The 25,212-nt window shown below is 64.6% G+C and overlaps 1 protein-coding gene across 2 annotated transcripts in view; it reads left to right on the top strand.

Moving 5' to 3' along the window:
• The window catches only part of BAHCC1 (BAH domain and coiled-coil containing 1), a 66,421-nt gene that overhangs the window by 22,875 nt on the left and 18,334 nt on the right, over positions 1 to 25,212 (top strand). For both annotated transcript variants that reach the window (XM_050763984.1, XM_050763983.1), the window contains exons 2-10: positions 3,718 to 3,897; positions 14,913 to 15,035; positions 18,723 to 20,456; positions 20,700 to 20,808; positions 21,271 to 21,458; positions 21,559 to 21,717; positions 21,912 to 22,075; positions 22,251 to 22,578; positions 23,908 to 24,720. In XM_050763984.1, the coding sequence (XP_050619941.1) occupies positions 3,718 to 3,897; positions 14,913 to 15,035; positions 18,723 to 20,456; positions 20,700 to 20,808; positions 21,271 to 21,458; positions 21,559 to 21,717; positions 21,912 to 22,075; positions 22,251 to 22,578; positions 23,908 to 24,720 (3,798 nt within the window). The remainder of the gene's footprint in view (positions 1 to 3,717; positions 3,898 to 14,912; positions 15,036 to 18,722; positions 20,457 to 20,699; positions 20,809 to 21,270; positions 21,459 to 21,558; positions 21,718 to 21,911; positions 22,076 to 22,250; positions 22,579 to 23,907; positions 24,721 to 25,212) is intronic.

Raw genomic sequence — 25,212 nt, 5'->3', positions numbered from 1 at the left:
TCCTCCCCTGCCTGGTCCCGTCTCCGAGGTGCTGGCCTGCTGAGCCGCCAGTGAGGACCCCTGGCAGCAGCTGCCGCCCGAGTCAGGATTTCCAGAAGCAAAAGAGGCTACCCCAGTCCCTTGTGGGGGATGGTAGGCCTCTCATGGTAAGCTCAGTACCCAGGATGCCCGGGCATGGAATTGGGGTGCAGCATGCGACCCCGTGTGATACCGGAGAAGTATGTATGCCGCTGTGTACACAGTGGTCCTAGAATGCTCACGCGAGGGCCTCGGGGCAGGGGGCTTGGGTGACTCGGCTTCCTCTCTCGTGATTTTTTTTTTTCTTGGAGGCGGAGTCCCACTCTGTCATCCAGGCTGGAGGGCAGTGGAACAATCTCGGCTCACTGCAACCCTCGCCTCCCAGATTGAAGCGATTCTCCCACCCTCAACCTCCCGAATAGCTGGGATTACAGGCGCGCACCACCATGTCCGGATAATTTCTGCATTTTTGTAGAGATGGGGTTTCACCATGTTGGCCAGGGTGATCTTGAACTCCTGACCTCAAGTGATCCACCACCTTGGCCTTCCAAAGTGCTGGGATTATAGGTGTGAGCCACCGTGTCTGGCCTCTCTTGTGCTTTATTACCTGAGCTGATTATGGTGAAAATACAAAGACATGATGTTTGTATGACAAGGAGACAGCAATCCAGCTGGCCTGTTTCCAGAATGAAAGGGAAAAGAGGTGAAAGAGACCCCCACGTCAGCGGCCCTGCCTGACTCTGGACACAGAGTCAGGGGCCCCCAGCTTGGTGAGGCTGGTCAGGTGCAGGGAGGGGCGGGGCTGGAGCCCCCATCCCCTTCCCTCTCATTCCCCAGATTCTGGGGCTGGGGACCCTTCCTTGGTGGGCTCAGATAAGGCAGCACAGCAGGGTCCCCCAAGTCTGGAGACAGGCTGGTTGCCTACTGAGGGCCCCGTGGGACACCGGGGTGTGTCCCGCCCCCGCCTGACATGGTGTGGGAGAGCTCAAGGTACGGGGTTCTCAGGCCAGGATCCTGGAGAAATCCCTTCTCCAGACCCAACTTTTGGACTTAGTTGCTTCCCACCATCCCAGGGAGGAAGAGGCGGGAGGGACTTCCCCAGGAGGGTGTGGGGGTGGGAAGGCCTGGGGGACTCGAGGCGGGCCTGGGCGAGGCAGCGGCAAGCTTCCAACTCCGAGGGGAGCCCACACTCACCCCACAGGCATGCCCCAGTGTCCCCAAGCAGGGGAAGCCAGCACTTCCCTTCCCAACCCAGAGTCCCCTCCCTGGCCGCCGGGCCTGTGGTCTGGCCCTGGCCCATGGCAGTCCCAGCCCTGTGGTCCGGGAAGCCCCTGGCTCGCGGGCACCTTCGCCCCCTGCCCTGGGCCTGGACCTGGGCCTGCTCCACAGTCCCTTGGGCCGGCTCTTCCTCTCCACCCGCCCACCCGCCGCAGAGGCCAGCTCACACCCCACGTCCCCCACCAGCACTCACAGACCCCTCCTCTGCTGCCACGACCGGGAGAGGCCCCTTGAGTCCACGTGGCTGCGTTCACACACGAGAGGGGAAGGGGCCTTGGGGGCCCTGGGCTGAGAACTGGCTCAGCACAGCAGGACCCTGCCAGGGCCCTGCAGGGCAGCCCCCGCCGCCCCCCTGGCCCCGCTGCCTCTGCTGAGTCACCTCATGTCTGGGAAGTTCCCAGGGCCAAGCCAGGCTGGATGAGGCATCAGAAATTCACAAATTCCCCCTGCCTCCCGGGCAGGGGAATGGCTGTCCTGACTCACCTCGGGCTGGGCCCCTGCAGACCCCCACTGTCCCCACACTCAGCCTCATACCCCTCTTTCCCGAGGGGGCAGTGCCCCCGCCCTGGGTTCCTGGGATGGTCCCAGGCCAGGCTTGCCGCCCGTGGAATGGAGATGACAAGGTGCCAGGGTGCCTGGCTGGGGTGGGGGCCGCTCAGTGACAGCCTCAGACCACCCACGGAGCAGCAGGGCCACCGTGTGCAGAAATCTGTGTGTGCTGTCCTCCGTGTGCAGGAGCTGGTAGTCATGGCAACCCTGGGAGGCTCCCTCGGGCTGGCCTTGGCCACTGGACTTGGGCAGAGGGGGGCACGGCCAATGGGCCACAACTGAGCATGCAGGCGGGTCAGTGGGCCGGGAGGGCTGGGCTGGACGGGGCCTGGGGTCCTGGGGGCTCACCATTTCCCACACTCAGGCTGCCAGAGGAAGTGCAGGGTATCCTGGCAGTACCCAGGAAGGAGCCTCTCGCTGCCTCCACCTGACCCAGAGGTGAGCGCCATTCGCAGCTCTGTGCCAGCCCAGTTGGGGCCCAGCCCTAGGAACCCTGAAGGGATTTTAGAAGCAGATCTGTCCCCAGTGCTGCCCTTCCTTCCTCTGTCCCCCACCCTCGGTCTTCCAGCTGGCTCAGTTTCTCTCTCCGCTCACCTGGGACTGGGGCATTCCTCTGTCTGACAAGTCAGCTTATTGGGTCTGGGTAGAGGGATGAAGACCCCACTCAGGAGAGAGAACAGCTCCTCCCAGTGCTGCCTGGAGGGGCCGAGACTGCGGGGCCCGTGGAGCTGACACATGGCCTATGGCTGGGGCCCCGCTGACCCTGGTGCTTCATGTGTCACCTTGGCCTTTTTAGCAAGTTCGCCAGTGTCTAAGGGGCCTTGGAGCTGCCCACCACTGTGGGCTGGGAGAGTCGGGGTGCTCTCCCTGTGAAGAGGAGTCCTATCCACAGGCCATGAAAGTTGATTTGGCACAGTACCCAGCACCTGGGTGGTAGTGGTGGTGACGTTGATGGTGGTGGTGAGTGATGTGGTTATTGATGGTGATTGGTTATTGATGGCGATATGGTTGTTGGTGGTGGTAATTGGTTGGTGATGGTGATGGTGATGTGGTTGTCATTGAATGTGGTTGGTGATGGTGGTGGATGATGTGGTTGGTTGTGCTGGTGGTGGGTGATGCGGTTGGTGGTAATGGTAGTGGTAATGTGTTTGGGGGCATGGTGGTGGAGGTGATGTGGTTGGTGATGATGATGTGGTTAGTGGTAATGTGGTTGGTGGTAACGTGGTTGGTGTTGTGGTGATGGTGATGCGGTTGGGGTGGTGGTGATGATGTGGTTGGTGGTAGTGGGTGAGGTGGTAGTGATGTGGTTGGGGGTGATAGTGGTAGGTGATGTGGCTGCTGGTGGTGGTGGTGATGTGGTTGGTGATGATTATGTGGTTAGTGGTAATGTGGTTGGTGGTAACGTGGTTGGTGTTGTGGTGATGGTGATGCGGTTGGGGTGGTGGTGATGATGTGGTTGGTGGTGGTGGGTGAGGTGGTAGTGATGTGGTTGGGGGTGATAGTGGTGGATGATGTGGTTGGGGGTGATAGTGGTGGGTGATGTGGTTGGGGGTGATAGTGGTAGGTGATGTGGCTGGTGGTGGTGATGTGGTTGTAACAAAGATGACATTCTTGGGTTTTGCACCAGCAGGAGGGTGTCAGTACCGGGACACCTGAGGCACCAAAAGACTCAGGACTCTGAGTATGGCTGTCAAAGGCCTATGTGGGTAGCCTTTCCCATCATCGGTTTCTTGGATATTGAAAGACAAAGACTCCAGGGGCGATGGGGGCCTGAGGGTCCCCCATGGAGAAGGGCTGGGCTGTTGCCCCTGCCCTGCCTCAGGCCACACCCTGGGAGCTGCCCCCAGACTCACTCTTGCCCTGTGTCCACAGCCAGCAGCCGCCTGATGGGAAGTTCTCCGGCCTCCTCTTTCATGGGCAGTTTCCTCTCCAGCAGCCTGGGCTCGGCAGCCTCCACGCACCCCAGCGGCCCCAGCTCCTCCCCCTCTGAGCAGGCCTACCGTGGCTCCCACCCCGCCACGTCCCAGATCTGGTTCTCCCACTCCCACGAAGGTAAGTTGGCAGACTGGGCTCTTGGCGACGCCCTGGTGACCAAGAGACTGACCCTGGTGCCCGGGCCAGGGGCAGGTGAGGGGCTCCCACGAGGGCAGCGGGAACCTGGCCGGTGGACGTTGACAAGCAGGCTCTGGTGAGGCTGCCTCCCTGCCGAGGAAGCCCCGGGGGAAGTGGTGATTGGTTGGAAACAAGGGCGGCCTGTTCGGCAGTGGTCCTGACCAGATGTGTGCTCCAGATGGGCAGCAAGGGGGAACGGGGGAGCCAGGAGGGGCTCTGGGGAGCTGAGAAAATGTGGAGTACAGCTGGGCCGGCCGGGCTGGGCTCACCCTCACAGTGGCCGCGCCCCACTTCCCCAGATGCTAGGAGGTGGGCTCCGGATCTGCCAGCCGGGAGGGGAGGGGGCGGGGAGAGCTGTCAGTGCACACAGGCTGCCACCGTGGGGCCTGGCCCAGGACAAAGAGTTCCTCCCAGGCCACCTGCCTCCCCATGGGACACAGCCCTGGGCACACAGTAGGCACCTCACGAATACTGGCTACTCTCAGGCTGCCTGGCCAGCAGGAGGCCCCTGGAGGCCCCCCCGGCCTTTCCCTGGCAGGGCACCCCTGCCCGGATCCCCTTGCTTGCTCAGACCCCTTGCCCTGCAGCCTAGGCGGCGGCCCTGGGCCCCCATGTCCCTGGGCCCACAGTTGCTGGTATTCCCTCGGCTACCCCAACCCTGCAGTGTGGGAAGGGTTAAGCTCCCCCCGCCCCCTGCGGCTGGCACGCAGAGAGGTAATTGCAGTTGGCAGCGGGCACACAGGGCTCTCTGCTCCTGGCACCCGGCACTGCCGTAACTCAATGACTGCTGAGCGGCGGGCGTCGTGTTTACAGAGCGCTGCGGACCCACACACCACGCCACCGCCCCGTTCCAGGCAGGGAGATTAGCACCCGGCACTGCTGGAAGCAGAGAAACCTCTCTTTGTGCAACAAGAAAGGGGCTGTTTTCCAAGCAGAACAGGTGACGAGTGAGGGGCAGTTGCTGAAATAATCTGGGCTTTGGGCGCAGGGCGCACATGTTGGGCAGGCGACAAGGAACAGCCTCTTCCTGGGTGCAGGGGAGGCCGCTACCTTGGGATGCCGTGGGCAGCATGGGGTCCTCGGTCCAGACTCCCCTGCCCAGACTCCCCTGCCCCTTCCTCCCACCCCTGCACTCCTAGCGGCCTCCTGGAGGGGAGACCAGGCTGGCCATGGCTCCTGGGCTGGCTGTGGGGGCCCCGCCTTCCTGGCTCATACCCCCCACCCCGCCTCAGCCTTCTGTGTCTGTGGGCAAACGCCCCCGCCAGCCACAGCATCTGGCTCCCAGGATGTCTTCGGGAGGGAGGAGGGTGGCCTGGCATGGGGGGAGCAGGAAGGCGACGCCTGCGGCAGCCGTGGTAAACCCCCCCCCAACAGACGCAACGGCCGCTGCCTGGCCCTGGCCCAGCCACAGGTGCACAGATCCACCTAGGACCGCTGACTTGGTTTCCCCTCCTGGCAGTGGTGGCCCCTAGTCAGGGCCCAGAAGCGGCACGAACCCATCCCCAGCGTTCTCTGCACCAGGAGAGAGCTCCTATTCCACTCCCTCTGCCCACGCTGGGGGACCCCAGCAGCAAGGAGGGCCGTTTGTGGGTAGCACCACCTGCCTTGGAGCCCCCGTCCCGCCCCTCTGGGGGCTGCTCAGAGGGTGGGTGTGCGGTGGCCCACAGGCAGACAGCACCCACAACGGCCTCTAGACACTCACTTCCCCTAGTGCCAACGGCTGCCTGGGCGGAGCTGACCACATCCCACCCCGGGGACCCCACCACCTCTCAGCCCCTCACGTGGGGCCCAGCATCAGCGGGTTCCATCTGCTCCCGAGCCCCTGGGAGTCCCCCTGGCTGGGTGGGAGACCAGTGTCCTGCCACAAGGGTCAACATGAGCCCCTGGCATCTGGGTTTCTGAGCCCCTTCTGTCTGCGTCCCAGGGAAGTAGCTCCTCCAGGCAGGGGTGGCCTGAGCAGGAGGAGAGGACTGTGCCCACAGTGGCCCTGGCTGTGTCACACCGAGGAAGTTCACCTGTCTAGCCTGCTGGGCACCTGGCACCCTGGCTGGGCGAGTTGCATCTCCCGACATCTGTGTGAGGTTGGGGCGGGCGTGTGTGCGGGACAGTGGACTGGGTGGACCAGCACAGGTGGAGGCAGGACAAGAGAACGCGGGACGTAGCCTCTGAGCCGCCCACCTGGGCCCCAGAACGCAGGGCCCACCTGGGGCTGAGGATGGGTGTGGGTACCCCCCGAGGGTGGCAGAGCCTCCAAGGCCACACACCTGTGAGGCCTGTGCTCCGGCTTGCTGTCCCCTGCGCTGCCTTCAGTTCAGTTGCCCCACCCCCCGGGATCCCCTCCCCTCCCTGCGGGGGTTCCCTGCCACGCAGCCGTGCTCCCCGACAGACCACATGGAGCTGCCGCACTGTGAGCTGAGCGGCAGAGGCCAGGGCGGGCGGGCCAGGGTGAGAGGCTGGCTGGCTGCCCGGGCAGCATGCCTGGCTGCTATTTTGACAGGGTGCCAGCTGGCTCCCCGTGCGCAGGGCCTGTTTCTCTGCCGTGTGTGTTCATGGGGGAAGGGGAGCGAGGTGGGCGGGGGGCACGCGACTCGGCTGGAGGGTGGGGGCCAGCAGGCACAGCGGGCTGCCTGGGCGGTCGGCCTCGCCCACGTATCCTTCCAGTGGCCCAGGATGGGCAGGAGGCAAGTGCCCCGCCAGGCCAGCTTGCCACCCCCTCCCCAGCCCAGGGCTTTCGTTGAGGGCAGGGAGGCCAGGATGGGGCAAGCCAGCAGAAACCCAGGTTGGGGTAGCCCCAGGAACCCCCCGACGCCAGGCAGGGCCTCCTCTCTCCCCATCTGTAGGGCAGCCCCTGGAGCGGTCCAGGGCTTCCTGCTTCCCTGGGGGAGCAGCCGGGGGTGCAGCAGAGGCAGCCTGGAGCTGGAGGAGCCGCCTGAAACATCTGGCCGGTTCAGCTCCCCCCAGCCCGCAGCTCACATGAGGCTTGGGCTCCCGCCAGCGGTGGGCCTCCCTGGGGCTTTGGGTGGGGTGGGCAGCGGAACTGGCCAGGAGCAGAGGTGAGCTTCTGTCAGCCAGCCTGTCCTGGGTGGGTGAGAGCGGGGGTGGAGGCACGCACAGCTGGTCCTATTGTCGGCAGGCCTGGTCCCCTCCCTCCCCACCGCGCCCCCCAGCTGCCGGGCCAGGACCACCCACAGGGCCAATGAAAGAGGATTCTGTTCCTGGGGGGCTCAGCTGGGAAGGGTGGGGGCAGCCACTCGTGGTCTCTTGTGCCACCTGGGGGGAGCCATGGCGGGGACAGGCACACACATGCGCTGGCTGTCCGCCTGGCCAGCCTCTTGGTCAGAACCACGCCCCCCCCAGCAGCCACCTCTCACTGGGCCTGGCCAGCTCCCAGGGGTCCGGGGCTACGCATGTGGAGTGCTCCCTGCCGACAGAGCCCTGCAGCTTCCTACGTACGTCCTGCTGGCTGCCCCCCTGTCCCCTTCATCCCCTCTGAGGTCTCAGGATTCGCTGGTGCTGCTGGGAGTGAGCAGGAGCTGGGACCACATCTGTTTGAGGGACAGAGATCCCACCAGCCTCCACCCACCCTGAGTGCCCTCAGAAGTGCTGCAGCCCCAGCTCCATCCTTCCTGTGATGCCTGCCCGGGACCCGCCACTTCCTCCCAGATCTCTCAGCAATTCCTTCCTCTCCCGGCCTCGGTTTCCTCAGTGGCTAAAACGGCCTCTTGACCTGTCCTCCACAGGCCCGCTGACCACCCCAGCACTGACGTTTCTACCTGGGCTCACTCCAGGCCCCCCACATCTATGCGGGGGAGGGGGAGCACTTGCCCTGCCCGGACCTGCTGTCCCCTCCCATGTGCGAGGGAGAGTTGGGCCAGTGAGGACAAGCTGGCTCCCCTGGGATGCAAGGGACAGCATGGGGGTCCCGGTGTGGGGATGGAGGGGACAGCATGGGGATCCCAGCGTGGGGATGGGAGGACAGGGTGGGGATCCCGGCGTTGGGGTAGAAGGGCTCTGCCAGACTGGCTACCTCTGGCCAGCTTCTTGCAGCCAGAGGGCGGCCGCCCCGTCCAGGTCTGTGACCCTCCTCCAGCCAGCTTCTCGCAGCCAGAGGGCGGCTGCGATCATCCAAGCCTGTGATCCCCGCTCCGGAGGCATCCTGTGGCTTTCTGGAGCCAGCCCTCCCAGACCCTCGGCCCCTCACCATGGTCTGCCCTGGCAAGCTGCCCTGCTCTCCTGTCCCCACTAGAGTCTACCCTCAGGCCCTGGCAGTTCCCGAACCCCAGCCCGCTAAGACTTTATGAGTGTCACGTTCACGGCCTGGCTGAGTGATGCCAGTCACTGTTGAGGGCAGGGGTTTCATCTCATGGCCATGGTGACCAGCACCTAGGTCCTCACCTGGCAGAGGGCTGTATGGAGGTGGCTGGGGGAGACACAGGCCTGGGGAAGCCAGGGCAGGGGCATCCCAGGTGGTAGAACCTGAGCCCCAGGGAGGTTGGGGAGAGGTCCAACCCTAGTTTGGATAAAGGGCCTGGTCCCTGCAGCTGCAGGGTTCCCAGGGCCAGCCCAGGCTCGAGGTTGGGCAGGATGACACTTCTGTCATGAGCCTGGCCCTGGGACGGCACCTGCCTCCCTCTGGCCACACCGCACAGCACAGTGGTGCTTGCGCCCATTTTACAGGTGAGGAAACAGGCTAAGGACTGTGTGTGACTGAGAGCCTGTCCCCTCACCCTCTCCCCGCCCTCTGACCTGCCGTGCTTTGGAGTGGGTGCCCCCTCCGCTCTCCAAGAGCTCCTGCTCTCCAAGAGCCAGGGACTTGGCCAGGGACTTGGGCTAGAGGCTGCTCTGGGACCTAGGAGGCTGCACCCAAGGCCCTGCCCACACCCAGGCACCGCAGGACAGGGCGGGACGGTGGCGGATGCGGCATGGGCCCCGCCATGTGCAGAGCAGGTGGGCAGCGCAGGGGTCTTCACAGACCCAGAGCTGCCTTAGCCTGGAGTTCACACGCCCAGCCTCAGTTTCTCCATCTGCCACACCAGTGAGAACAGCTGTCCAGACCCCATGTGATACAGGCACAGAGAGCAACTTCCCTCCCGTGTCCGGCGGCGGCTGTCCACTGCTGGGGCCAGTGGCCTTGGTCACTGGGGGTGGGGTGCGACCTTCCTGGGCTGACATCCCTGGACCTGACCGGTGGGGGTGCAGCCCCTCCCGGCAGGTGCACCGTCCACTGTGTGCCTGTGTGTCGGGCTGGCTGGTGTTGTGTCTGTGGCCCGGGGGCTGTGACCTGTGTGTCAAGGATGCTGCCCAGAGAACATGAGGAAGGTCCCAGTGGGCAGGCGGGAGGGAGTTCCCTGGCAGCCAGAGCTGCTGTCCAGGGTGCCAGCGAAGGCTGTGGGGGTCGTGAGGTTGCTTCTAGCTCCACACTCTGAGGATTGTCCATTACCTCCCGTGGTTTGAGGACGGCCCCAGCCTCGGACCCACGCTCCCTCCCATCCCCGGGCCCACCCTGCCCCCAATCCCTGGGCCACCATCCCCCAACATCCCCAGGAAGGCTGTGCTCCTCCCTGTGGAGTTGGTGCCTGGATCCTGGGCAGGCTGCTCGCTGCGTTTGTTCTAGAGGCTCCCATGGGAACCTGGCACCTGCCCCCGCTCTTAGCCTAGGAACAGACGGAGCTGGCCCGGCCTGCCCCTGAGGCAGCTGTGGGTCACCACTTGGGCCAGTTCCCTGCAGGCCTGTGGATGGGGAAGGGGCTGAGCTTCCCCAGCCTCAGGGGCCCCCAGGGATTGGGCAGTCCAGCTCCAAGAAGGAATCTCCTGCCATGCCTCCCACCAACCACTCATGTCCCGGGAGCTGCACTTTGAAACACAGCCTGGACGCCCAGGGGTCTGCCCGCCTGGGGTGAAGGGCCTGTGTGTAGGAGCAGCGTGTTTGGCAGAGAGCAGACAGGACTAGGGAAGGGGCCGCTGGAAGGTTGTAGGCCCTTCCAGCCCTAGAGTGGGAGTGAGAACTGCCTGCAGCTGCAGTCATCACTACGGCCCCTCCTGTGCCCAGGGCAGGCGTCATCAGCCCACCGAGGCCCCCGTGTGCCCAGGGCAGACGTCATCAGTCGACTACAGCGCTTTGTGTGCCGCATGCGGACAGGGTTTCAGAATCCGTGTCAGCCCAGCACTTGGGGACTGGCAGTCATCAGATAGACCCGTGCACTGCACCTGAAACCCACTGACACCTGAGTGAAGGGGGTGTCCCCTGAAAAGCCAGCGCCGAGTTGCGGCTGGTGGAGGCCAGGCTGAGCCTCATGCATGTGGCTGCATGGCAGGGAGGCAGGGATATCCTACGTGACGGGGGATGTATGGGGTCACAAGAAGAGCAGGGACCACTTGCCGGGCCAGGGGTCTCCCGGGACTCCCCTGGGGTCACTGTGGGAGGAGTAACAGGGGATTTGGCAGACTTGGCAGGAGATGGAGGAGGGTTGTCTGCTTCTGAGTCCGGAGGATGGGCCCTTACTGGACGGTGGGCATTTGATACAGTCCCCAGAGCCTCCCACATTCCCCCAGGGCCTCCCAGGCTGGCTGCCCATGTGCAGATTTCAGGCCTGGGGCCACGCCCAGTTGGCTGCGTGACCCACTGCCCGCCGGTCCAGGTGCGTGTGGGAGCCGAAGTGGTACCACAGTGGGAGACGGGTCGAGGCTCAGCCGTGGGAGGCCGGCGTGGCGGACGCAGGTGCCCAGTCCTTCCCCCAGGGAGGAGGCACTGCTGTTTGTCAGGATGGTGGGGTGTCCGCTGCAGAAGGTTTTGTCCTCAGAGGCGTGGGGGCTGGGGCAGGGTGCTTGAGGCACGCTTCAGCACCCCCAGAAGTTTGCTAAGCCTAAGCTCCGTGGCCCCAAGTGGGGCTCCCTGGATGACCCTGCAGTGGGAAGTCCCCTGACCCTCCCCGGGTGATCTCAGTCTTTCTGCTGGCTGGCGTTCTCCCTCCTAGACCTGGCCATGAAGACACCCCAAGTCCAGCATCCTGAGAGACCCAGGAGCAGCCCCCCGTCTTCCACTGCAGGGATGTTCCCTGGGGGGTGGGGTGTGGCCACGTCTCCAGTCTAGCAAGAGGAGGAAGGCGCAGGGCTGGCCTGGAGAGGGCAGGGCCTCGACGCGCTGGGCTGCTGGGAAAATGTGTCAGAATGCAGGAGGGATGAGGGAAATGAGGTGCCTAGAGTGGGGGTGCCCGGCAGGCAGCCAGGGCTGGTGTGAGCAGAGACACTGGGCCAGGCCCTGTGTGCCGTGGGTGGGGGCTGCTTCTCCCTCCCCAGGGGTGAGAAGCCTCCAGGCTTCCCTTCTCCAGGTGGGCAGGAGGAGAGGAAGGGTCCCCTCACCCCTGGCTGCCTCCAGCCCCCATTTCTTGGCACTGTGCCCTCCCATTCTTCCGTCCTTCAGCCCTGCCCAGGGGCAGCCTTGACCCCCCCCGACTGCCCACTGTCTCTCCTGCCCACACCACAGGCCTCCTACCTGCAACCCTTGACCTCCCCAGACATGGTGAGCTCAGGCCTGGGGGAGGCTGGGAGGGGTTTGGGGATGTGGCCATTGTGCCCCCCGCCAAGCCCATGCGTGGCCTCCTGGCTTTACTCACCCATCAGGTGCTTGTGACCTTGAGCCTCTGTCTCCTGCAGTCCATCCCATCACGGGACTGAGTTTGGAGGCTCTTGCCCGCCACAGTAGGAGGGGCAGGATGTGGGGACCTCGGTGCAACCCCCACTGCGCACAGGGTTCTTCCCCACACTCTGCCAGGCTCTGAGGGCACCAGCAGCCTGAGTCCTGCCTGCCTCTCTGGGAGGTTCGTTTAGCCCAGGGCTTGCCCTTGTCTGCTGGGGTGATCATGAAAGCTCCCATCTCAAAGGGGTGTGGGAAGGGGAGGTTCTGGGGCCCTGGCGTTCTAGCAGGAACTTGCAGTTGAGGACCTCTGGCTCTGGTCTCATGTGCCCCGAGGCCCTGCTGGCTGAGCCCTCTTGGTCTCTGGCCCTGGAGTGTCTCCTCCATGCCATCTGGGGCCTCTGCGGTCCCCCTGGAGCCCTCCCCAGGACCACCACCCCCACTCCTCAGTGGCAGCCCCTCCCAGGACGCCGGTGTGTCCCCGGCCCAGCCACAGCAGCCCTGCCTTCTGGCTTCTGGTCTCAAAACAGCTGCTCTGATTCATGAAAATCATTTTTTTATTTTCTTTTTCAGTTTTGAGAGTACAGTCTTGTTGGGAAAAAGAAAGGGGCTTTCTGTCGCTGGGCCAGGAGGACCTCTTCCGTTCCTCTCTCTGCCCCCTGCCCAAAGAGGACCTCACCCTGCCGGCTGGGCCTCTCGGCACCCCAGCCCCTCCTTGTCTGCTCCCTGCCCCTGCATCCCATCTCCCCCTTCCCTCCTCCTCCCCGCTCCCTAACTTCCCCTCTGGGGCCTCAGAGGTGGGGAATGAGCAGGCAAGGATGAGGGCACCGGCCAGGCCTTTGGTCTTAGGGCCCTGACTAATGCTGCCCTGCTCCCCAGCCCAGGGGCCACCAGTCAAGGCCCAGCAGCTGAGGGACAAGCATAGCTGCCCACCCTCAGCTGCCCGCAGAGGGGACCGGCGGGAAGGAGCCCACTGCTCGGCCAGCTGAGTGCTGCTCCCCCCTGAGAGTGGATGGACTGGGGGACAGGGGCTCCGTGCCTGGGAAACGGAGTCTGGGAAGGAGGAATTTACAGACTTCTGTTTACCAAAACGAGGCCTCGTAAAACATTTAACAGCAGCCAGTTAAAGGGGGACAGCTGCGGAGGTTTAGCCAGTGCCCCCCAAGGCCCTGCCCCTTGCCCTGCCACTCCCCTACCCCCGCCCCAGTTCGTTCCCACCCAGTCCCTCTCAGCTTTGGTCAAGTCTTCCTGGGGCAGAGTTCAGTCTGTTCAGTCTGGTAAACAGCTGCTCCAGAGGCAGCTCCCACACAGACCAGGCCAGTCGGCCAGGATCGAGCCTCAGCCCCGTGTCCCCAGCTGGAGGGCAGCTGCAGGGCCGCACCAGGGCCGGGGCACCTTCCCCAGGTCCCCAGACTTGGCCCGGGATGTGTGGCCTCACAGGGAGATGGGACTTCGCCCTGTCAAGCAGGCTTCCGTGTCTCAGGACTTCCCAGAGACTTCCCTGTGCTCATGCCCTGCACAAGACTCCAGATGGGGTGGGTGTGGGGTGCGTGCTCGGAGCTGGTGACCCAGAGCTTGGGTTTCCTGGAGCATCTCCTGGGGCTCAAGCTCCACAGATTTCCCTGGGATCCACTGAGCCAGAGAAGATCGAACGCTAGCTGGGTGGTGCCTGCCACTGCCGGGGGTCCCAGTGGGATTAGGGTGTGGGGTGCACCAGTTGGACTCGGGGGCCCATTTTCCAGGAAAGATTCCGAGCAGGAGTTTTAGAAGGTGAGGCCATGGCCGGGCGCAGTGGCTCACGCCTGTAATCCCAGCACTTTGGGAGGCCGAGGCAGGCGGATCACAAGGTCAGGAGATCCAGACCACGGTGAAACCCCGTCTCTACTAAAAATACAAAAAAAAAAAAACTAGCTGGGCGCGGTGGCGGGCATCTGTAGTCCCAGCTACTCAGGAGGCTGAGGCAGGAGAATGGCGTGAACCCGGGAGGCGGAGCTTGCAGTGAGCCGAGATCTCGCCACTGCCCTCCAGCCAGGGGGACAGAGCGAGACTCCGTCTCAAAAAAAAAAAAAACGGTGAGGCCCCAGCCATCCTGCCCCGCCCAGCTGCGTTCCTTCTGGTTCATTCTGGCTCATTCTGGCAGGTTGAAGCTGTAGGTTGCTGCCTCAAATGTCTTCTCCTCAGGCCTATAGAGGGCTGCCAGACCCCCAACCACAGCCAGCCCCTCGGCCCTCATGTTCAGGCAGCTGCTGTGGCGGGCCGGCCAGCACCAGCACCACCGGGACTGCACGCGGGGCTGGGGATGGGGCTGGGCAGGTCTGAGTCTGAGAACTATGCCCGTGGCCCAGGTTCCTGCTGGGGAACCAGAAGCCACACTCCTTGTGACTGGTGTCTCTGGTGTCCAGCAGACATGCTCTCTGCAGCACTTGGGCTGGGTTCTGGTGCCTGCAGGCCTCCCAGGCCGTGCTCAGCCCTGTCCTGACCTGCCAGCTGTGCTTCACCCCTTGGGTGGGGGCAAGTGTGCCCCACACAACCAGAGCTGTCCCAAGGCCCAGGGCCAGCCGCGTGGGTGACTGGGAGTGGCTGGCTTTCCTGTATTGGGCAGAGGCAGGTCGCTCAGAAATGTGGCTGCCTTGAGGGACAGACAGACTCCTTAGCCTAGAGAGGGGGCTGTCTGGCATGACTCGGAGTCACCACCTGGGGTTTGGGGGCTGGGGCCTGTGCAGGGAACTCTTTGCCCCCATCCCCTCCCCACCCTGTGCAGACCTCAGAGCCGGAAGAGGCCTGGCCATGGTGGGAACTCGGCGTTGGATGGACACACCTGTGACCTCCAGCCAGGGTCAGGGGAGGCTGGCCACACCCCAGCAGCGCTGGTCCCTGGCCTGGGCTGTCCACTGGGCCCTGGGGCCTGCCTTGGGGAGGCCAAGTCCGGGCCTGGCTGTCCTTTGGGCAGGACCTTGGTACAGTGTCTGTCCACCGTGCCCCCTCCTCCCACAAAACTTCCCTGGAGTCCCTTTTCTTGCCCAGCCTGGGAGCTTCTGTGATCCTGAGTGCTGCTGGGAGGGAACAGAGGCCCCCTCGTCCGTCCTCCCCTCTCCCCAGCCCATCAGCAATTCAATTTGTGCCGCACCGGCGGGACGGCATTAGTCGAGTCAGAGTTAATATGATGTATTGACGGGTTGATTTCCCCCCGGCGGCGGCGTGCTGGGCTCTGCGGGGCATCGCTCCTGGGCTGCCTGCCGGCTTCTTGCCTCCCTGGGGTCAGGGCGAGTGTGGGCCGGGGGCTGGGAGTTGCCTCTGCAGCTGGGTCTCCTTGCTTCTCTAGCTCCGGGGTACCCCAGATTTTCGGGGAGTCTGGCATCCACCTTCCTACCCGTGAGCCACTTGGATCACCATGGAAACAGCAACGTTCTCTATGGGCAGCACCGTTTCTATGGAACCCAAAAAGGCAAGTGCAGCATGGGGCCGGCGTGGGGAGCAGGGGGGGGGGGGGGCGCAGGAGCTTCTGGGTCACCAGGGAAAGGCCAGCCTAGGTGAGCCCTCCCACAGGTGTCATCGAGGTCAGGGTGGGGGCTAGAGGAGAGGGTGGGTCTGCCCCTCAGCATTTAAACCCAGGGGCCCAGGACCACCCCCAGGCGCAGGTTCAGTTCCCAGATCACGCTGTCTCAAGACCTCTCGCTGCTCAGGTGGGAGCAGCTGAGCTAGTGCCCACCTTCCTTATCACCCTAGTCCCACCAGCTTCCTCAGGATCTGGCCTTGCCCTGCAGCCCCCAACAGCTCCCGGATCCTGGGGTGGCTCAGGAGGAGGACACATCCGGTGGGGGCTGGAGGAAGCCCACAGAAGCCTGCACTTCCCGGCTTACACACTCAGTGGTCTGGGCTAGAGCTGGGCTGCAGGAGCCCCGCCCCCAGCCCCCAGCCCCGTGTCCCGGTGGACAGAAGGGCGAGCTGGGCTGCAGGAGGCCCAGCCCCCAGCCCCGTGTCCCGGTGGACAGAAGGGCGAGCTGGGCTGCAGGAGGCCCAGCCCCGTGTCCCGGTGGACAGAAGGGCGAGCTGGGCTGCAGGAGCCCCGCCCCCAGCCCCGTGTCCCGGTGGACAGAAGGGCGAGCTGGGCTGCAGGAGCCCCGCCCCCAGCCCCGTGTCCCGGTGGACAGAAGGGCGAGCTGGGCTGCAGGAGCCCCGCCCCCAGCCCCGTGTCCCGGTGGACAGAAGGGCTGCTTACCCTACTGGCAGCAGGCATCCCCAAAGAAGGGATGCAGAGTTTGAGTCTTTGCTGAGAAATCAGAATCGGTGGGGCCTTGGGGAAGAGGAATCGCAGGCCCAGCAGAGCCAAGTCCCGGTGCCAGGGAGTCCCCCCCGGAGTCCCTGAGACGGCCTGGCTGGAGGTGGGATGGGTGTGGGTCCTTATCTCCAAGTTGGTAGGGTGACATCTCATTTGCATTTTAAAAAGTTCCCCTTGGGGTGACACCAGGAGGCTGGAGCAGGAAGCCGAAGGTTAGTTACTGGCCTACAATGAGAAGCAATACAGGTGTGGGGTCCCACAGGGGCCGGCATCAGTGATATCTAGGAGGGGGGTTGGGGGCAGGGAGGGATAGAGGGGTCTAGGTGACCCTCAGTTTCTGGCCTGGGCTATGGGAGGGCGCACCTGGGAGGAGCAGTTGGATGGTGGGGTGAGTTCTGCCTCAGTGCAGAGGGGCTGGGACGTCTCCCCAGGAGGATCTGAGAGGTGTCTGGACACATGGGGTGCGGTCAGTGCGGAGAGGTGGACTGGGAGGTTGTCCCGGCTGTGGAGAGGGACACCCAGGCTGTGGGGGGTGAGAAGGGAGGTGGGGACAAATGGCTTCCGCACAGCCCCTGGGAGCCCAGGAGCCCTGGCGTTTAGGGCTGGAGCTCTGGGTCGGGGCAGAGGAAAGGCCCAGAAAGCCCCTGCAGGGCCTGAGAGGCAGACTAGACACCCTGCAGGGAACAGAGTGGGGGACCCCAGTGAGCCTGTGGTCATGATGACCCCAACTCTGAGTGAGCTGAGGGGTGGGGACCTGAGGCCAGTCTGCCCACCCTCGCTTGGCTGCCCGTCAGCCCCTTCTCCCCACCTCACACTCACTCCAGGACCTCTGTGTGGCCTGCACCTCCGCACCTGCAGGAGCCCGAGATTTGCTAAAGCTCGGGAGGGCTTTGGCCTTGCCCGTGCCAGCCAGCTGCAGGGGAGCAGGCATGGGGGCCAGGAACTCACCACCAGCCCCACCCAGGGGATTCAGCTCTCACCCAGGACAGGCACCCAAACCCGTCTCCTCACCCTACACCCCAGCTCCTGTGGCTGCAGGCTGAGGGGCTCTGCTGCCCAGAGGACAGCCCCGCAGGCCCCGTTCCCCCAGACCCACGTCAGCCCCTGCGTGTGCAGTTATTTTGACAGTGTTTGTCAAGGGCGGGCAGGTGGCTGGTCCCAGCCCCAGAAACCCAACCCCTCCACCAGCACAGGGGACTCCCTCCGGGCAGTGGCCAGCCAGGCCTCTCGGCTTTCACAATATTGTGGTGCAGCTACGTCCAAGAACAGTATTTGGTTTTGGAAATGGAGCTAATTAGGTTTCGCTGGGGCTAGCCCCTTCCCGCTCCCCTTCCCCCTTGTTTCTAATTAGCAGGAAATTGACAAGGAATTTACATGCCTGAGAACAATTTTACGAGTTCCAAATGTTTCTTTTGTTTCCCCCCTTGTCTGCTCCCTCCCTTCTTGGCACCACCCTGCTGCCCACCCACCCAGCTGGGCGTGGAGAGGGACAGCCCCCCGCCCAGGGTCCCCAGAGGCGGTGACCTGGCCCCCTCTGTGGGGTGATGGGTACCCCCAGGGCAGCCAGGAGTGTGGAGAGCTTGGGTCAGACCCTAGCCGGGAAGAGCGGGCCCAGGCCGAGGGCCCAGGCTGAGGGCCCAGGCTGGGCAACTGTTTCAGGGACCGGCAGAGGGAGCCCCCAGACACCCACCAGCCACCAGGCAGGGCGAGCATAGCTGCTGCTCTCTGCCCGCGGAGCCACTGGCCTTTCTCCATTTCAACCCATTACCTTAGCCCCACCAGACTGAGACACCCAGACGAGAGGCCGAGGGGCTGGGAGCTCCCAGGGGGTCCAGCAGGTGGGTGAGCCCCTCCTCCGTGACCGCCTGTCCTTCCTCGCCTCTTCTGCGGGGGCGCCAGGAGCTGCGCCTGCCACCTGTCCCTGGTTTCCAAGGTCCTGGTGCCTGTTTGTAAAGACCCAGTGGGGATGCCCTGTAACACTCACTGCCTGCCCCGCGTCCCCCAAAAATCCCTACTGGCACTGGGCCAGGTAGGGGAGAGACGGGCCTCGGGTTTGCATCTCCCATCTCTAAGGTGTGGGGGCTGAACATGGGGGCCGAGGGTGAGTGTTTCACGGGGACAGAACTTCAGTACGGGGAGGTGAGAGGTTCTGGCCATGAATGCTTGTGACGGCTGCACGGCAGGGGGAATGTGCCCAGTGCCCCTGAACTGTGCAACAAAAATGGGAAATTTTATGTTATCCATATTTCACTACAATTTTATAAAAACAAAAGCAAAAAATGACCGGGCACGGTGGCTCACGCCTGTAATCCCAACACTGTGGGAGGCCGAGGCGGGTGATCACTTGAGCTCAGGAGACCAGCCTGGGCAACATGGTGAAACCTTGTCTCTAAAATAAAATAAAATAAAATAATAGGCCGGGCGTGGTGGCTCCCACCTGTAATCCCAGCACTTTGGGAGGCCAAGGTGGGCGAATCACGAGGTCAGGAGATTGAGACCATCCTGGCTAACACGGTGAAATCCCATCTCTACGAAAAATACAAAAAATTAGCTGGGCGTAGTGGCGGGCGCCTGTAGTCCCAGCTGCTCGGGAGGCTGAGGCAGGAGAATGGCGTGAACCCGGGAGGTGGAACTTGCAGTGAGCGGAGATCGCGCCACCGCACTCCAGCCTGGGTGACAGAGGACAGGGTGAGACTCCATCTCAAAAAAAAAAAAGCGAAAACCTTCCCTAGGCTGTAACCTGGGGTCAGTGCCAGCTGGTGTCCGGGAGGCACCTGGAGCACCTCTCTCAGGGAGTCTTCCTCCAGCCTCACCCCTAAGGCCTCCCATCGACCTTGGCTCTTTCCCACACAGATAACTTCTACCTGCGCAACCTACCGCCCCAGCCCACGCTGCTGCCGGCCAACCACAACTTCCCCAGCGTGGCCCGGGCCGCCCCTGCTCACCCCATGGGCTCCTGCAGCCGGGATCGAGACCGGGGCGAGGCTGGCTCCCTGCAGAAGGGCCCCAAGGACTTCGACCGCTTCCTCGTGGGCAAAGAGCTGGCCAGAGAGAAGGCGGGCAAGGCAGCTGAGGGCAAGGAGCGGCCGGCGGCAGAGGAGGACGGTGGCAAGGAGCGGCACAAGCTGGTGCTGCCTGTGCCGGCTGATGGGCACTGCAGGGAGGGTGGCCCTGTACCCCGAGGAGCCTGTGAGGGCCGCTCCAAGCACCTCACCTCCTGCCTCCTCAACACCAAGGTGCTCAATGGCGAGATGGGCAGGGCCGCGCTAGCCAGCTGTGCGGGGGGCATGCTGGGGCGGTCTGGCGCGGGGGTGGCAACCTCTGGGCGCTGTGCGAAGGAGGCAGCAGGCCCCCCGGAGCCCGGGCCGGCCTTCAGCGAGTGCCTGGAGCGGCGGCAGATGCTACACCACACCGCGTCCTATGCCGGGCCGCCCCCGCCCCTCAGCACGGCCGCTGGCTCCTTCCCCTGCCTGCAGCTGCACGGGGGCCCTGACGGGCTCTGCCCGCTGCAGGACAAAGTCCCCCGGGACCTAAAGGCCAGCGGGCCCACCTTCGTGCCTTCTGTGGGACACCTGGCCGACAAGGGCCGCCCCTTCCAGGCCACTGAGGCCTGCGCTGTGGCAGGGGAGGGCAAGGACCGGCACCTGGAGGGAACCATGGCCCCCGACCACGCTGCAGCCTATGGAGTCTCCTATGCCCACCTGAAGGCTGAGAGCAAGGGCGAGCGGCGGCCTGGGGGCTTTGAGGCAGCCCTCAACCCCCGGCTAAAGGGCCTAGACTATCTCGGCAGCGCAGGCCCTGAGGCCTCCTTCCCTGGACTCCCTAAAGGTAGTCTGGACAAAAGCGGCTACTTCGAGTTGCCCACCTCTTCACAGGACTGTGCCCGGCCTGGTCACCAGGACCCGCTGGGCGGGAAGGCCCCCCAGGCCTGCTGCACTTTAGATAAGACTGCTGGCAAGGAAGCCCCGGCCGGCCCCCCGGGGGCACAGAAGGTGGCCCGGATCCGGCACCAGCAGCACTTGGTGGCCCCCGAGGTGGAACAGGGGGGCATTGGGGCTGAGGCCAAGCGCAAGTCCCTGGAGCTGGCATCCCTGGGCTACAGCGGGCCCCACCTGCCCCCATGGGGTGTCCAGGCAGGCCCGGGCACCGCCATGGCCATCAGCGAGGAGCGCAAGGCTGGCGCCTACCTGGACCCCTTTGGCAGCGGCCTGCAGCAGGCGGCCCTTCTGCCCCAGGAACTGCCTGCACCACCGGACGAGGTCTCGGCCATGAAGAACCTGCTCAAGTACAGCAGCCAGGCCCTAGTGGTGGGCCAGAAGGCACCTTTGGTGGGCCTGGGCGGCCTCAAGGCCAGCTGCGTCCAGCAGGAAGCGAAGTTCCTGTCCTCTAAGGCCCCAGGCCAGTCGGAGAGGCCGGACTGTGCCCGCAGCCGGGAGCACGACACCATGCACGGTGACGCGGAGGTTCGGCAGCCCCCTGTGGGCATCGCGGTGGCCTTGGCCCGGCAGAAGGACACGGCGAGCCGGTCTGAGGCAGCCTACGGCACCAACACCGCGCGGCAGGGCCGGGCCGCCCCCGCTTTCAAAGGTACAGGCCCTGCGCAGAGAGGGAGGCAAGCCAGGCCAGTCTAGGATGCCCAGCTGGCCCTGCCCTGCGCCCCCGCTCCCCAGCTCCCACACCTGCCCTTGGCAGACCCTCCGATGCCCCAGGACCAGGGGATCCTCCTCAGGGCATCAGGCCCCCCAGCTCGAAGCGGGGTCACTGCTTGCCTTAGCCGGTGGCTCCCTGGCCACCCAACCCTCTCCTTTCTGCTGTCTCGACCCTGTGCAGCTGGCGGTGGGCCCCGTTCCACACACGCGCTGGACCTGGAGGCCGAGGAGGAGAGGACCCGGCTATGTGATGACCGCCTGGGGCTCGCCGGCCGCGAGCTGCTGCTGCAGTGAGAGCTGGGCCTGTGGCCCTGGGGAGTGGGGCTGGGCCTGGGCTTGGGGCTCCGCACTCAGAGTCACGTGGAGGAAGAGGGTGGTCATGGCTGGGGCAGCAGATTCTATGGCTGGCTGTGGGTGGGTTTCTACCCACCCCTAGAGCCTTTCTGGGGTCTCACCCTGGGTTGGGGGTCTCAGCTAACCCCCTGCAACAGTCAGGTTGCCCACTCTCAGGGGCCAGGAGAGGGCCCCCAGTCAGCCCTGCAGAGCACTGAGGCTGGAGCCTGGGGTTTTCCCTGAGCCTCCAGGTCCCATTCTCTCTCCCAGGTTGATGGCAGGGGGTGGGATGGGGAGCTGGGCGTTGGCGCTGGTGGCAGGGCTGAGCCCCGGGTCTTACAGAGACAGCAAAGGGCCGGGGGTGGGATGGGGAGCTGGGCGTTGGCGCTGGTGGCAGGGCTGAGTCCCGCGTCTTACAGGGACAGCAAAGACCGCGTAGATTTCGCCCGGATCCACCCACCGAGCAGCTGCCCTGGGGACCTGGCCCCCCACCTCATGATGCAGAGCAGCCAGCTGGGCGGGGACCCAGCCCCCCACACCCACCCGCATCCCCCCTGGCTGCCCCGCACCCGCAGCCCCTCCCTGTGGATGGGGGGCCACTCCTACGGTCAGTGATCCCAGGGCGGGGGCTGGCCTGGGGCTGATGGGGGATTCCCTCCTGGTCCCTGAGAGGGGGAGGCCTGACCATTGTGCCCTCTGCCTCCCAGGCCTGGGGCACCCTGCCCTGCACCAGAACCTGCCCCCCGGCTTCCCCGCCTCTGTGGCTGGCCCCGTGCCCTCTGTCTTCCCCCTTCCCCAGGACGCCCCCACTCAGCTGGTCATCCTGCCCTCAGAGCCCACACCCCACAGCGCCCCCCACGCACTTGGTAAGGGCCCCTGGTCCAGGCTGCCACACTCGGGGGGCTGTTGGAAGGAGGGGCAGCTGGGGGTGGGCTGGCCAGGGCTCAGGAGGGAGCAGTGGGCTTGGTGGGCTAAGGAAAGGGTGACGGGGACTCGGGGAAGCAGCCCCGGAGCTGTCCCCTCCCCGGCCAGGCTGACCCCTCCTGGGCTCTGCCCGCAGCGGATGTCATGGACCAGGCCTCGCTGTGGCCCCCCATGTATGGGGGCCGGGGCCCTGCCTCTCACATGCAGCACCCCGGCCAGCTCCCCGTGTACTCGAGGCCACAGCTCCTCCGGCAGCAGGAGCTCTATGCTTTGCAGCAGCAGAGGGCCGCCCAGTTCCAGGTACCGCCCCCAGCCACGCCTGCCTGGGCCAGGCACTTCTCCCCCTCCCTGCCTGGCCGGGCCTGGCTCCGGGAGACCCCTGAACGCCTGCCCTCCGGCAGGATGAACCCAAGCAGGGGACCCTATGGGGTCGGGGGAGCCTGAGCCTGCCTGAACTTCCCCCCATCCCTGACAGCGGAAGCCCGAAGACCAGCACCTGGATCTGGAGGAGCCCGCCCAGGAGAAGGCCCCGAAGTCCACTCACAAGCCAGTTGCCTTAACCCCCACGGCCCCAGGCGCCCCCTCACCCGCTGCAGGCCCCACCAAGCTGCCACCCTGCTGCCACCCGCCCACCCCAAAGCCCCCTGCCAGCTGCCCCACCCCACCACCTCGGCCCACCGCCCCGTGCACTTTAAATGTCTGCCCTGCCAGCAGCCCCGGGCCTGGCTCCCGGGTGCCCAGCGCCGAGGAAAAGACTGGGGAGGGTCCGCAGTCCACGGCTGACATCGTCACGTCCGAACCAGGTGAGAGCAGCCGCCTGGCCTGGCCCGCTGTGCTCCGCTCCAAGCCCTCCCGCCCCTGCCTGGCAGGGCTGAATTCCGGCTGCCTGCAGGGCTGCTCCACACCGGCCCAGGCCCAGGGCAGCGTGGCTGTTCCCTTCCTTTCTCTTCCCTCTTCCCAACCCTCCCAATGGGCATGGGAGAAGCACACAGCGGCCCAGCCACCTCCTTCCTGGCCCTGGGCTGACAAAGGCACGATGAAGACGGTCCCACTGGCCGTCACGGGGACGCTCCAGCAATGAAGGCAGGGCCTGCTGGTGGTGGTGCTGGCAGCCTGGGGGGCACCGGGCGTGGGACCTGACCAGGCTGCCATTCAGGGTCTCAGCAAAGCTGGGTGAGGGAGGGGCAGTGAGGCGGGGTGCCTGGGTTGGGGGGTCTCGGTCCCGGCCTCGGCCCCTGCCACCCGCCCATCCACTCCCCGCCAGCCTGTTTGATTCTGTCTGAATGGGGCTGAGTTCACACTGGAAACCGTGTGGCGAACATAAAACCCGTCCTAGTTTCACGGTCAGGAGACGGAGCCAGCCGAGGCTTTCAGTTTTTCTCCCTTAGTTTTTTTTTTTTTTTTTTTCCTGCAGTTAATGGGACGTGATACTTCTGACATGCTGCCGGCTCGTTCTGGTTCAGGGAAAACCCTGATTCAAGCATCATGTTTTACAAATTTCCCCTTTTCTGGTTGCCCACAGCACACCATGCCAGAGATGGCTCCTGAGGCCACCCTAGCCCAGGCGGCCAGGGTTGTTGGGGGAGCATTAGAGCCACTCGGTGGGGGAATGAGGGCCTGGCGTCAGGCTGCTCACACTTTTTTTTTTCTTCTTTATTTTTTTGAGACAAGGTGTCCCCCTCTGTCCCCCAGGCTGGAGTGTGGTGGTACGAACATGGTTCACTGCAGCCTCGGCCTCCTGGGCTCAAGCCATCCTCCCACCTCAGCCTCCCGTGTAGCTTGGACCACGGGCATGCACCACCACGCCCAGCTAATTGTTCTTTTATTTTTTTGTAGTGGTGCGTGCACTCTGTTGCCCAGGCTGGTCTTGAACTCCTGGCCTTAATGATCCTCCCTCCTCAGCCTTCCAAAGTATTGGGATTACAGGCATGAGCCACTGTGCCCGGCCAGGCTGCCCCCTTAATTAACGTTAACACTTTCGCCGCCACCAGTCTTGCAGACCTGCAGCTAGCCCGGGACCCTTCCGCATGAGCTTGGGTCTGAGGGTTCGAGGTCGCTGTCCTCCGTCCTATTGCAGGACACCCCCTCACCACCACTCCCAGCTCCCTGCTGACCTGTCCCCTCCTTTGCAGACCTGCCTCCCGGATACCTGCGCCCCGTGGCTGGCCTGGGCTTCTCCCTACCCTCAGACGTGCACTCTTCTAACCTCGAGGACCCTGAAACTATGCAAACCGCCACCCTGGGGGCCCATCCTGAGCCCACAAGGACATTCCTGCCTGGGGAGCCACCTCCCTGCAGCCCCAGGAGCCTGGAGGAGCCCGGGCTGCTCTCAGGGGCCAGGGAGGCCACCCAGGACCTTGCCGCCACCCCCCACCCTGCCGAGCGGGGACCCCAGGGGAAGGCAGCGGACCCCAGCCCACTTGAGGGGCTACAAGAACTGCAGTGTGGGGCCCTCCTCGAGGCAGGGGGCCCCGAGGCCACCGGCCAGGCTCATTCTACTCAGGGAGAGGCACGAGAAGAGAGGAGCAGGGAGGAGGGGGAGCAGGAGCCCTCATCAGGGGCCTCCCCGCAAGTCCTACAGCAGCAAGCAGGGAGCCCGGGTGCCCTTGAGGACGAGGGAGAGCAGCCGACCGCTGAGGAGGACGAGCTGGAGGAAGATGAGCTGGGGCAGCAGAGTATGGAGGACTCAGAGGAGGACTGTGGGGGAGCTCCCAACAACAGCCACCCACCCAGGGCGCTACCAGGTCTGGATGCTTTGGTGGCCGCCACCATCGACCTGGGGGACCTGCCCAGCGACAGCCCACCGGACCCTCAGCCCCCAGCAGCCTCTGGACCCCCCAGCACAGCCCCCCTGCCCCATAGCTCAGGGACTCATGGAATCGCTCTGCTCAGCGAGCTGGCTGACCTGGCAATCCAGCGGCAGAGGAGTGAGAGGGCTGTGCCAGGTAAGCCTGGTGGTTGCCGCCACCCCCCAAAGCCCTAGCGGTGGGACCCGCAGGCCTGGCTCAGGGTCACCTGGCCAGATGGCAGCCTTGGGCCCCGCTCAGTTGTCCCCAGAGTGTGGTGGGTCCCCTGAGAGTGTCCACCTCCCCTTGCCGACCCTCATCCGTGGAAGTCCGAGGCAAGTGTGCCATTTCCGAATCCCCCTGTCCCAGGTGGGGTCCTGGGAGCAGGACTCACCCACATGATGGTTTCAAAGGAAGGGCCTCTCGGGCAGCACCTCCTATTGAAAGTGGCTGAACAGGGGCCCGTGTCCTGGCAAGGGGAGAGGAGAGCCTGCCTCCTGCTCTGCCAGGCCTCCACCTCCTCAGGCTCCGTGGCTGCTGCCCTGGCCTGGGGGGTCCAGTTCAGGAACTGGCGGCTCCCCACTCAGGCCCAGGGGAGGAAGCAGGAGGGTGGGGCTCTTGCTGCAGGGAGGCCTATGGGACCGGGAGCTC

The sequence above is a fragment of the Macaca thibetana genome, chromosome 16, assembly GCF_024542745.1.
Source record: "Macaca thibetana thibetana isolate TM-01 chromosome 16, ASM2454274v1, whole genome shotgun sequence".
NCBI lineage: Eukaryota > Metazoa > Chordata > Mammalia > Primates > Cercopithecidae > Macaca > Macaca thibetana.
This window is presented reverse-complemented; position numbering and strand designations above follow the sequence as displayed.